The 12,582-nt window shown below is 39.2% G+C and overlaps 1 protein-coding gene across 1 annotated transcript; it reads right to left on the bottom strand.

The window, feature by feature from the left end:
- Positions 1–5,281, bottom strand: LOC141770759 (uncharacterized). Its single transcript, XM_074640609.1, has 6 exons — positions 4,964–5,281; positions 3,197–3,825; positions 2,926–3,036; positions 2,580–2,641; positions 767–1,027; positions 1–638 (listed from the first exon to the last, which is right to left on the bottom strand). The coding sequence occupies exons 2-6, from the start codon at positions 3,813–3,815 to the stop codon at positions 600–602; spliced, it is 1,092 nt and encodes a 363-aa protein (XP_074496710.1). The 5' UTR covers positions 3,816–3,825; positions 4,964–5,281; the 3' UTR covers positions 1–599.
- Between the last annotated feature and the right edge of the window lie 7,301 nt (positions 5,282–12,582).

Here is a 12,582-nt window from a genome sequence, read left to right on the forward strand (position 1 = left end):
ATTAAATTCAACATCTTTTATTTGAGTATGTCATACAAATGCCAGCATTCATATCAACAAACAATCATGTCACATTTCAGTTTAGCTTCTATTAAATAAAGTTTTGCTCATTTTCAAATCCTAGAAATATATATATATATATATATATATACAAAATATAAAAAGTATTGCACAGAGGTGTCTAGCTTATATACATAAATGGTTATTCTATTGTATTATTACAAATCAATGTACAGAAAGTAGAGCATCACATTTTTAGTCTCATTGTAGAATCAACTATTTGTGAGTCTGAAATATTGCTCAATTTTAAGACTGTGCTTAGTTTTTAAGTTGATCCTTCATGTGAAGGACGTCAGTCAACACTCAAATCTACCAAAGCCGTTCAACTGGTTTTTCAGAAGAGATCCTGTTGCAAGTTTTCCATCACGCGACAGTACAAAATCAAATGAAAGGGAAACAATTTTTTGTTCACAAGCTTAAAATGTGTGTTAGGTAGTCCATTGTGTTCATAAAAAGGGGAACCTTGTGCTTGCAACACATCCTGAACGACATCTGTGGTGCTGAGAAAAGTTTTGTTTTCATTTTTGCATGGCTGCCTCTCAGTCATCGGTGTCGGACACTGGATGATCTGAACATGCCTGAAAGAGAAAACAAAAGAGTTTTAAAGCAAACGTCTTGGTGTGCCTATTTGTTTATGTCACTGTTCATATGCTGCATTACCATTTTCACACATATGCTACACATATTTAAATTGACTGATTCTTACCTGCGTGTACTCAAATCGGTCCTCTAGATAACGGTTCCCCAGGCCAGTAATGTGACCGATGTTCTGTTTGGAGAGCCCGGCTACCCTGGCGGTAAAGTCCAGCGTGAAGGCCAGCTTGACCAGCTCAGGGGCCGTCGGTAGTACAGTGGGAGGATTGTGGGTCGGCGATGCTTCTGTCTCCAGATACGCATCGGCCAACTTCTGGAAGGAAGAGTACGACATCCCCTGGAAGAAGTTGCTCAGGGTGGGGTTGTCTTTCAGCTTGAGGAGATAAAGAGAGGAAGGCCGTCAGTAAATACAGTACACTTTTACTGCTAATAAACATTCATGGTAAAAGAACAAACACACCATGAAATAGCCTAAAATACATTTTTATATTTGTATTATACCAGCAGGTGGCCAAACATACTGTAGATGATGAGGATTTCAACTCAAGTACAATGATGGTTGTTGGCTGCAACTTTCAATAATCACACATTTAACACTCTCACCAATGATTTCTTTTCATTATCTATTAATCTCTATTTTATTTCATCGATTAATCAATCGGTCTTAAAGGTGCTATATGCGAGATTGGGAGCATTTCTATTGCTTCCGCATGGCTCACAACATGGCGGCAGCTGAGCCGGCGGTTTGTAGCTAACGCTGCTAACAGCGCTGTCAGTGAAAACAACAGCAACACTGCTGACAGAGCTAACAGTGTTAACCCTTAAACTTGTGATGTCATAGGGTATAAAGTCTGGAGCAGCTCCATAGACAATGAATGGGAGACCGACTTTGTGGACCCACAGAATGTTTGTTTTCTTTTTTTATACTCAAATGAGTTTTATTATATTGTAGTGTGGTCAGTTGTGAAATAGAAAATGTCCCCATTTACTCAGATCATTCCTCTGGATGCTCTCAGTGTCATCTATAACATCTCTCCTCATTCATTATCTATGGAGCAGCTCCACACTTTATACCCTATGACATCACCAGTTTGAGTTTTAGCACTCTAGTTTTTAGATTTGGGAGAGTTGTTCACGTTTACTAATATTTTTTGGACTGTCTTAGACCATAGGAATAACATGTATGAATTTTGAAAATGTGCGTAGTTCCCCTTTAATGCTCTGAATATCATATAAAATGCCAGAAATGGCGGAGGATCACAATTTACTATAACCCGAGGTGATGTCATCAAATTGCTTGTTTAGTCTGACCAGCAGTCCAAAGTGTAAAGCAGTCACATGACATGCTGTGCTTTGATAGCAGGTCTCATGACTCTCTCTGTACTTTCACTATTGTGATCCTATTGCACGCCATCTCTCTGGGGCTTGTAAAAAACAATGCTGGATGAGTCAACTCATGCAGAGGTAAAGAAAGACAGATCAGAACAGGAAAAGCTGTTGCACCAAGAATTTAAAAGTTACTCACTAAATATCACATATTGATGACGTACAAATGTATAATAAAATGGTGGCTTTTCATTTTAACATGAGGTAGTGTCATGGAGTTTGTACTTTTTATTATCTTTATCTGGATGATCTTTATTATCTGACTTTATAACACTGTTTATGGTTCATTAATGTGCCATTGCTTTCTGTTGAAACTGTCAAAGCACAAAAATACTTCATTCGTATGTTACTTTGAAACCTCACCATTATTAATTCTTTAGTAATTAACTAATTGAATGAATAACTCCACTCTGTACAAAGCATTTAAATGTAACACACTGGCCCTTTAAAACAATGATCCTGTAAATATTCCCAAATTATTAAACGCTACAGAGAGTTTCATCAACTCATTTTAACACAAAACAGCAATTAACACCAACCTTGTACTCTATGGCATCACCCTCCTTCTTCGTCAAAGCGATGATCCTGTCGATTACTTCCTCTGAGAGAAAACAAAAGAGACGGGAAGTATAATCAATACGCGGAAGTTATAGGGATTCATTTCATCTTTGAGTGATTATAATAATAAAAATAACTTCTCAAAGTCAACACAACTTTCACTACTCAACCCATTACAAACTACATTTATCAGAGAAATGCTCTTTATTGTCTGGTGTGCATTAAACTGACTGGATTTATGTCAAATTAAAAAGCAGTTTTAAAGCATTTCAATACTGCCATGCACTTGGCACAGCTCAGCTAACGTGAAGAGAAACAGTTTCTCACCATCAGTCAGAGGTTCAACTTCCTCTTTTTTCCTCTCCTCGTCGATGATTTTTTCCAGTACCTCTGACACCTTCGCGTAATATTGGTATGTCGGTGCCACGCTAACGATGGCTGCAAAGAAAAAAAATATTTGTTAATGTACTTCTGCAAAAACAGCAAGCGGTTGAAGCATTTTCACAACAGATTTCCACTGATTCTGGTTACATTAAACAAATGAATCATATTATCTGTCTATTCTATCTACTCAGTCACATTCAATCCTCAAACTTACCTTCAACTCGGGTGATGTCAGCAGGGATGAGGTCTTTAACATTTCTATTTGGTCTCGTCAGAGATGGCCTTCTGGATAATTTTCTTTTAATGGATTTCCTTCTAAAGGACTTTCTTTTCTGCGAAATGGCGGGAGTTGTGGGCAGACAGTTAGTCATGACGTCAGAGGCCTCGTCTCTTGAGGAGGCCACGGGTATTTCTGATGGACTGTCCTGCTCCTCATCTCTCTCATCGCTACTGTTCCGAGAGAAAATACCAAGGAAACTTTTCCATAACGAGGGCTTCTTCTTGTTCTTCTTTGATTTTTTGGTTGGTTTCTCCGATTCCTCGAGACGCATCTCGGGCTGATCTGCGGCAGGTTCGACTGCAGAAAATAGACCAATTTCCCCGTCGTTTAATCCATTGCTCAAGTGAAGGGAAGGGTCGCTGGAATGGCGTCTTTGCTTTCTTGGCATTGTCACCCACTTGTCTTTCCTCCCGGCCTTCCTGTTCCCCTCTGTCCCATCATTGACGCTGAGGCTGCGCTTCACGTACACCTCCAGCAGACGGATTGTGTCCTTGTGAGGCACAGAGATCAGCTGGCCGTTACCGGGCCTTTGTGCTTCTGTGTGTGTTTCCATGGTGAGGCAACTACATGAAAAAGAAAACACATACAATACATAGGTTACAAGATTGTTTTGCATCAAAATTCCACCAATTCCAGACAAAAATTACTTATATGTATGAATGTATACTGGAAGAAGCCTAAACTAAAATGACGAGTTGATTAATCGATTAGAAAAATAGCTTCAGTAATCTTTCAAGCAAAGACGCCAAACAATGCTTTGTCTCAGGATTTGCTGCTTTTACCGTCTTATGTGATAATGAAGTTAATATCTTTGAGTTTTGGAGAGTTGGTCAGACAAAACAAGCCATTTGAAGATGTACATTTTTGGTATTGTTCACTATTTTCTGTCATTTTATTGACCAAAATATTGCTTAAAGGAGATTGTAGCATTTGGGGGGTCTATTAGCAGAAATGGAATATAATACTCACAACTATGTTTTCATTAGTGTATAATGAAAATAAGAATCGTTGTGTTTTCGTTAGCTTAGAATGAGCCCTTCATATCTACATAGGGAACGGGTCCACTTCACGGAGACCACCATGTTGCTCATAGTGTTATTATGGTTCGGATGGCCTCTGAGCGAGGTGAACGGCGTTACCACGGTTTTGCACCCAGCGGCTCACACAGTCTTGGAAAGGGGGAGCAGATGGGTTCTCAGTTGGTTGCAATCTGCAACCACACCACTAGATATTCATCATTAGTTGCAGCCCTAAACTTTATTGAGGTTGCAACTGAGGATTATTTTCATTATCAATTAACCTGCAAATTATTGTCTTGTTCAATCGATTGATTTAATCTTTAAAAAAATTGTGAAAAACATCGACCACGTCAACTTATTCATATTTGTCTGACCAAAAGTCGACACTTAAGAAACCAGGAAGCTGAAACCACTTAATTCTTGCTTTAACAAAATGACATAAACAATGTATTAATTATTAAAACTGTTGCCAATTAAACTAGATATACAGAGAAATAGACTAGTTTACTACTTTTTAAAAATATATATAGTATTATGGGTACCAGAAAGAGTCCTGCATTAACTATTACATTACAGTGTCAGGCTTTGCATATCACAGCCGCAGAAATGTCGTTTTCAAACACTGCTCTAAAGAGGAATAGGAAGAACTGTCTGTTAAATGTTAGAGGATGAAGTGACTCACCTCGTCTCCTTCAGCAGCAGAATGGTTTACCTCCCTGCAGAGATCCTTATACAGTCAGGTCTCTGTAGTTACTGGATGCAACTGAAGTGTGAAGGGACTCTCCAGAGTGCGTCTACCTGCTCACATTCTCCACCCTTGTTTGGGCACGTCTCTGCTCTCCTCCTCCCTCACCTGAAGCCTGACGTCTGTCGTCATGTTCACTCAAAGGCGTGGGCGGAGGACGGGAAAAGAGAAAAGGCTTCCTGCTTTGCATGTGAGCTCACAGAGCAGACTTTATCTGTTGTTTACGGTTTCGCTGGGTCTCTCGGCTGTGTTGTAACTCTCCCCTCCCTCCCTCCCTCATAGTGCTGTGGCCAGCCACGTTATACAGGAAGTAAAAGCTGCACAGTTCACTTCCTATAAGGGACCGGCTCTGAGAGGAAACCACATGTGACTTTATGTCATTATAGGCTGTTTGAATAGAAGGATTACATATAAGTGGTCAGGGTGACCAGATCCCAACGAACCAAATGTAGCACAAAGAGTATGTTTGTGTGGGACAATGTGGGACGCGTTACCAAGGCTGAGAGGAAGTTTACAATTTTTTTATATAATATCTATCTAACTTAAAGGGACTGTTTGTAAGAATCAGAACTGCTTGTTAACAGCGACACCTGTGGCCGTTAAGTCAACGAAAGTCAGCGAGCTATTTAGAGCGAGCTTGTGCTCGCTCTAAATAGACATGAACGAACATCGCTCAAAACAGTGAGGCGACACACGTCAGCTAAAACCACAATATCACTCTATATTTCACCTGCTTGGCTGTAATGTTAGCTGACCAGACGAAGGTCTCTCCATGAATCACAGCTGATCCTAGTGTTGGCTTTTCCTGCTTCAGCCTCCCCGACCGCGGTCGGAGGGAGACACCGGCACCCGGTCGGAGACGATAACGTTTCTCGCTGCGGAGCCCCGTCACTTCACAAGACACGGAAAACCTCTGTTGGTCTGGAGGAGCTGCAGCAGTTATTTCTGCACAAACGACCACACGATTCACTAGATATTCTCAGAGCTAAACAAAGTCTTCTGCAGTGTGTAGTGTGAGCGCATGAATGTGAGGTGGAGCGAGCTGAGTGAAGGCAGGTAGGCAGAGGAGCAGAGTACAGCAGACACTCCGGCCCTGGAGACCAAAGCTACGGTCTCCCTGCGTACTACGACCGCCGCCAACACTGTTTAACAGACGGGCTTCACTAGATAGAACTTTGAGGTTTTGGTGCTTCCGTGTAGTTTGTGTTGGAGTCTGAATCTGAACAGCGTAGCCACATGCGAGCGCGCATGGGACACCGACCTGGGTGATTTATACGTGTAAGAAGTTACAAACAGTCCCTTTAAATAATAAACATTTCTATTCTGCTCCTTATCTTGTAACATCTCTATGCTTTGCCCGAATGCGTCCATAGATCGGCACATCTCTTTTTACTCCGCACGTTTCTTGTGAGACTCACATGAACTCTGTCGCTTCATGTCGTATTCCCCCCTGTGTGAAATTGAAAAATAATTGTCAAATTTCACGAAAAACTCAGAGAATCACTTTCCACCGCCTTATAAATACTTATAAGTAGTTTCACAGTCTTTGTTGTAGCTGCTCTTCCTTTTCTTGTGGTAGTTTCCATCATATTCTGCCTAAATCTGACTGCATTGCTTGGGATTTTGCAGTGACTTGCAATTTTCTCCATTTGGGTATAGCGTAGCGAAGATGGTGAAAGGTCAACCTGCACTTGACCCACGTGTGTGCAGTCTGATTGACAGCAAACACAGACAGCCCCATGAGGACAGCCTTCCCTGCTTTCTTCACAGCCACTGGATAAAAGTCAGATTTAAAAAAAGCGTCTGTCCTGCAGTGGTTTGACTTTTGAAAAGTAGAGCCAATGAAAATGTGGGACATCGTCTCAATATGTGGGACATGGGACAATAAGGGATAAAAATGCTGTGCAGTCCCTCGTAAAGTGGGACACCTGGTCACCCTATGCAAGTAGCATGAGTTTTCCACAAGCTGAATCATATGTACAATATCATCAATGGGCATGCTGAATATCTGTGTTCACAGTAATGCAGCCTTTAAAAGCAGGAATAGACAACACTTATGCCATATTATGATATCCAAAATCTAAGACGATATCTAGTCTCATCTCGTGATATCGATATGATATCAATATATTGCTCTATAGCCCACAGTAAACAACACACAACTACTCATGGCTATAACACCAGCCTCCCTTCAGTATATCATGTAGCCAGATGCTCTTTGTTGTACTGTGGAAGAGTCTGTCATTAAATAGGAAGAGTTTTTTTTTTCAGAGGTTAGAGCTTATCTATGGAGTAAGGTGAGGTGACAGGTTATTCACAAAATTACCCTCACTCTAACTCTAACTAATCATTAGCTATAACATGTGATTAGGAGTAACTCATTAACTAATCAAAATTCTGTATACCTTATTGTAAAGTGTTACAGAAATTTTACTTTTTATAATACTTTTAATACTTTTTATTATTTAATCTTTTGTATTATCTGTATTGGTTTTATGTTGCATGTTTTATGTCTGTATTTCAACATCTTGGGACCATGTTGGACATGGTGTTACTTCAGTGTTGAATAGAGTTTTACTTCCCTCACTTCAACATCTTATTCCTTGGATTGGTGTGATTTTGTAGATCCATAAATAAATCAAATCATGAAACAAATTAGACAATGATAGCAAAGGAGGTAGTTAAGAAAGACAATGTGATAAAAAGCAATAAAACAGCTAGAATAGGCCTAAAGTTTAAAAATAGGCTATGTACTGAATGATTTGGTTTTGCTGATTTAACTTCAAGGTCAATTCGGAGGCTGCAGTTTGTGGTGTTGTTATGTTGGGAGGTGTTTCTAATATTTTTTTTAGACAAAATATTCAAAACACCACAGTTTAATACAATGACATACATGTACCTCTATGTACTGTATAGTCAGGTTTATACATATACAGGTAAAGGTATGCTATATATCCTACTGTGTACAAGTAATACAAATACAAAATTGATGAATCATTTTTATGATGAATTGATTCATTGTTTAGTCTAAAAAAAGTGTATAAAATTTTGCAAAATGCTCATCAAAACTATAACAATAATAATAATAATAATAATAATAATAATAATAATAATAATAATAATAATAATAATGGTAATAAAATGAATGAATTTGCCCCATTTGCAGCTCATTATCCAGATATCCTTCTATCGGTAGTTTCTTATTTCTTAAGGAAAGGCTTTAAATATTTGTCTCCATGGTTATATTGCATTTCTCCAGACTATTTTGATGACCAAAATAAATTCATCAACATTTTCACCTTTGTAATTGTGTTAATCATTTACCATGAGCAGCACGCTATGCCAGTGAACTGACCAAGTTATTACGACTTTACCTCAGACGGTTTCACTAGGTTTTGTAATCACTACTTTTCCCTCCAGTCTGCAGATATGCGTGCACTGGGATTGGCCTGATACAGTTGTATGTAATGCGGTCAAAGATTTCCAGGAAGTGACAATAAAACTCAGAGTGAAAAAAATTCCATTGAAGTAAAAACTTGTTTGCCTGTCGATGAGTAATCTCTAATGTGATTTGTTGACTGGAAACACGAGAAGTTTTCTGGAACCAAAAGCAACATTACCGGTTAGTTGCCCAGCGCGTGGCACAGCTGGGTTTAAGGTTAACAAAGCAGCTACCTTTTGTTTGTGCTGCATTGTCTGGAGAGACTACATCAGACTGTAGTGTGATCATCATGAGCGTGACCTTGTGACCTCTTGACCTAAATATCTCTTCATCATATTGATGATTCTTTTTATTATTATTAGGGAACCTCAGGCTTTACTTACTCCTAATTATGTCGTGCTTTGAAGAGATTCTCATTCATCTGAAATATAAATGACTGGTTTTCCACCATTAATCCAATATTTAGACAAAATGTCAATTGTAACTCGTCATTACATCATCATTTACATCGTCATTTAATGAGCTTTTTGTGCGCTTTAGTTGGACAAACCCCTCACTTGTTTGTTTTTTTATGTCATTTATAATTGCCCTAATAAAATCTAATCATTTCCTGTTTCATATGTATGTAAACCAACAGATTTAACAACCAGTTTGCTTTAGTGTAGTACCAAAGTAAAGCCACAAGGTGTCAGGCTTGTCTCTGTGGCACAACAAATCCAACCCTGTCCCTACCATTTCATGCTACTTTATACTTCTAATCCACTATTGTAATATTTACTCCAATGCATTTATTTGGCAGCTTTAGTTGCTATTTACTTTACAGATAAATATTTCACATACAAAACATATGATGAGCATATAAAATATGATGCACTGTTATAGAACAAACTACTGTATGAAAGAGTTCAAAGTATCTCCACCTCGTCCAGCTACAACATAAGATGTTACTGACACATTGATGCATCAGTAATAACATAATACTATAACACTCACGCACATGAATACTTAAACTTGTGACACTTACTAACTAGTACTAATACTAATTTTGCTATGCTTATGTAGCCTACTTTTACCTAAGACATTTTCAAAGTACGTCATGTAATGAGGTATTTGTATGTTGTAGTATTGGTATTTTTACTTAATTAAATGATCTCAATACGTCCTCACCTCGCTCTCCCAGTCGAAGATTTAAACATTTTAAAATAACCTTTACATAAATTGTATTCATTTGTAAGTGTAATCTAAGTACAGTAAATATTCAAATTAAGTAAAAGGTGCTAAATGCAAGATTGGGAGCATTTCTATTGCCTCTGCATGGCTCTCAACATGGCGACGTAAACATTTCTGGCTGTCCCAGATGTGAAGAGCCTGATCCCGGGTGAAACTTCAGGTCACCTTCTTCATTTTTCATGGGTGTTAAGCAGGACAAATGTGAGACTCATGTTTCGTCCCACAAAGTCTGGCTATTGACCTCCAGGGCTGACGCACTGCAGCTGAGCAGTCACCGTGCAGTTACCTGTCATAAATCTTTATCTGCTTGAATCATTACTGGCCCTCTCTGTCGGAGGACTCTCCCATCTTCAAATGATAGATGGGAATTGGTGCATCCGAGCAGAGCAGGAATGAGCTAACAAAGCATATTTAGACGGATACTGGAGGATACAATGGCTCCGTTAATGTATACACTCGGGAATTACTCGGGCATACAACATTGATTTGCTATGATGTAATTATAATGGTGCATTTGATATATTAAGAGCCGGACATCACAGACGATCCTTTAAGACAGTCTGAATTATTAAAGTAGACCAAAATGTCATTTGAATAATTTAAGTTTTTAGATCCTTCTGCTATGAACTCTCAATCAGGATCACAGGAGTTTCTTGTTATGTCACTAAAAGGAGAGAATAAGAGATAATCTGTTAATGTGTAACATCATTTTACATTTCCTGACAACATCTGAAACTTTTACCCATAAAGGCAGAGATTAATAGCTGCTGGAAGGTCAGTCTTAAACTTGAAATGTTGACATATTGCAAATACAGAGCATGCCTGTATCTGTTCTCTATGATAACTGACTTAAATGATAAGGTTGCAATAATCTATATTTTGGTTATTGCCAACAGATCTCATGAAAATACCAAAACAAACAAATGTGTTAGTCCATCTCTCAATACTTTACCACTTTCCCAGCCTGTCTGTGGTCCATTGGCTCCTACTGTGGATGCAAATCTTTTAAAATCAGGTAACAGTAGATCAATAAAAAAAAAGCTATATAAGTTCCTAAAACAGCTGGAAACTGCCGTTTTAAACAAAAGTTTATCATACTAGTAAACAGTGTATTTGTTGGGGACTATTTTCTGTCGCTGATGTGTGAGTATTTACAGCAGCAGGGTGGTGTATCTGCGTTCAAAAATAAACTGCAGTGGTTGTGTAATGAAGGAACATTGAGGCTTATCTGTTGTTGTTTCTAAATAATTTTTGGTCAACAATAAAAGCCTATAGCACAGAGGAAAACCCTGTCTCCTAGAAATTACATCAATATATACTAAATTGTTTTCCTAATTATTTTGGGCTGCAAACATAATCACTTCCTGGAAGAATGTCACCAGCCTTAACCATGACATGAATGAACAGAGGGAAAAGACTACTTTACTGTTACTGTAATTATTATCTACATAGTATTACAAGATATATTCAAGATGATTCACGTGTTATCTTGAAATCCGAGACAGCAATAAATGGGAGGACGTGCAGGATGCCTCAATGATATCAGGGATTTCCAGCCTAGGTCAAGCAAATGAAACTAAAACTGAGAAACAGAGTGAGTTACTGAACATGAAGTGTTTTTATCACACTGTGTCAAGATGCCTGATCTCCCATCACCCCCAGTAAGAAGCAGGGTGTTTCCACCTGTCTGTGATTCATCCTCTCCAGTGCTGAGAGAGCAGATGGAGCACCTCACAAGCTTAATTTGCCTTGTGCCAAAAGCATACTGCTCACTTGCCATAATCATAGACGTCACCCGTTGCTTTGTGGACTTTGAAGCCTGGAGTTCGGCATTTTGGCCGTCGCCATCTTAATTTCTGGCCATTGCCATCTTGGCTTTTGAAACCAGAAGAGCACAAGAGGATGGAGCTAAGATCAACCGAATGCTGAATAAGACATTTTTAGGCGACCAAAATGTTACAGTTAACTTTCATGATCTGAAAACACACTGTGAAAGAGTTAAAGCTCTAAAACGAAAACACGGACAACTCCCAGACCGGACAACACCGTGGTAGCAACCTGTCAATCACAAGGTAGCCACGTCCTAAAGCATACCCTGCTTTATGGTCTATTTTACTCTAAATGGGACCATAATTTACTAAATGAACATCATGCTGTATTGAAGAAGACTTGAAACTAGCGATTGAGACCATAAACTCATGTTTACAATGTTTACTGAGGTAATAAATCAAGTGAGAAGTAGGGTCATTTTCTCATAGACTTCTATACAATCAGACTTCTTTTTGCAACCAGAGGAGTCGCCCCCTGCTGGCTGTTAGAAAGAATACAAGTTTAAGGCACTTCAGCATTGGCTTCACTTTTCAGACCCTGGAGTTGCCCACTTGTCATGATGCACCCTTTCCCTTTTTGGTGAAGATCTTTTTGGTTTTTGATTTCATCACATTAGCCCTGTGGTCAATATAAGCTACAAAAGTAATGCAAAACCCACGTCTGAATGTTCTTGGTCAGCATTGTCAGGGGCACAGAATCGATGGCTGAAGTAATACTGTAGGTGAGCACAGCTGAACTTTGATCAATATTAAACCCAGGAGGATTGCTGTTTTGACACTTAATATTACACCCGCTGTGCTCCACAAGCAGCACCGCCTTCCCACTTTGATCAATAAATTTAAAGGCAAGGTCATGGCAGAGGTGATCCAGCCTGATGCCACACACCCTGCGCTCTGTCCTGCATCCAGAAAAGTTTCCGTCACTGGAAGAAACAGGAGACTTTGGACTCAAGCTGCCCGGCTCCAACTTTGACTTTGCCCTCTGAAGGGAGTGAACCGCAGCACACAGCCTGCTGTCTGTGCAGGTCTGAAATTGGCTTATAATGTGTCTGCTG

Source organism: Sebastes fasciatus, chromosome 1, assembly GCF_043250625.1.
Source record: "Sebastes fasciatus isolate fSebFas1 chromosome 1, fSebFas1.pri, whole genome shotgun sequence".
Classification (NCBI taxonomy): Eukaryota; Metazoa; Chordata; class Actinopteri; order Perciformes; family Sebastidae; genus Sebastes; species Sebastes fasciatus.

Coding starts and splice junctions, on each gene's coding strand:
- LOC141770759 (XM_074640609.1), bottom strand. CDS start 3,815: ATGGAAACACACACAGAAGCACAAAGGCCCGGTAACGGCCAGCTGATC. Junction 2,642..2,925: donor AGTTGAACCTCTGACTGATG/GTGAGAAACTGT, acceptor GTTTTCTCTCAG/AGGAAGTAATCGACAGGATC. Junction 1,028..2,579: donor GTGATGCCATAGAGTACAAG/GTTGGTGTTAAT, acceptor TATCTCCTCAAG/CTGAAAGACAACCCCACCCT.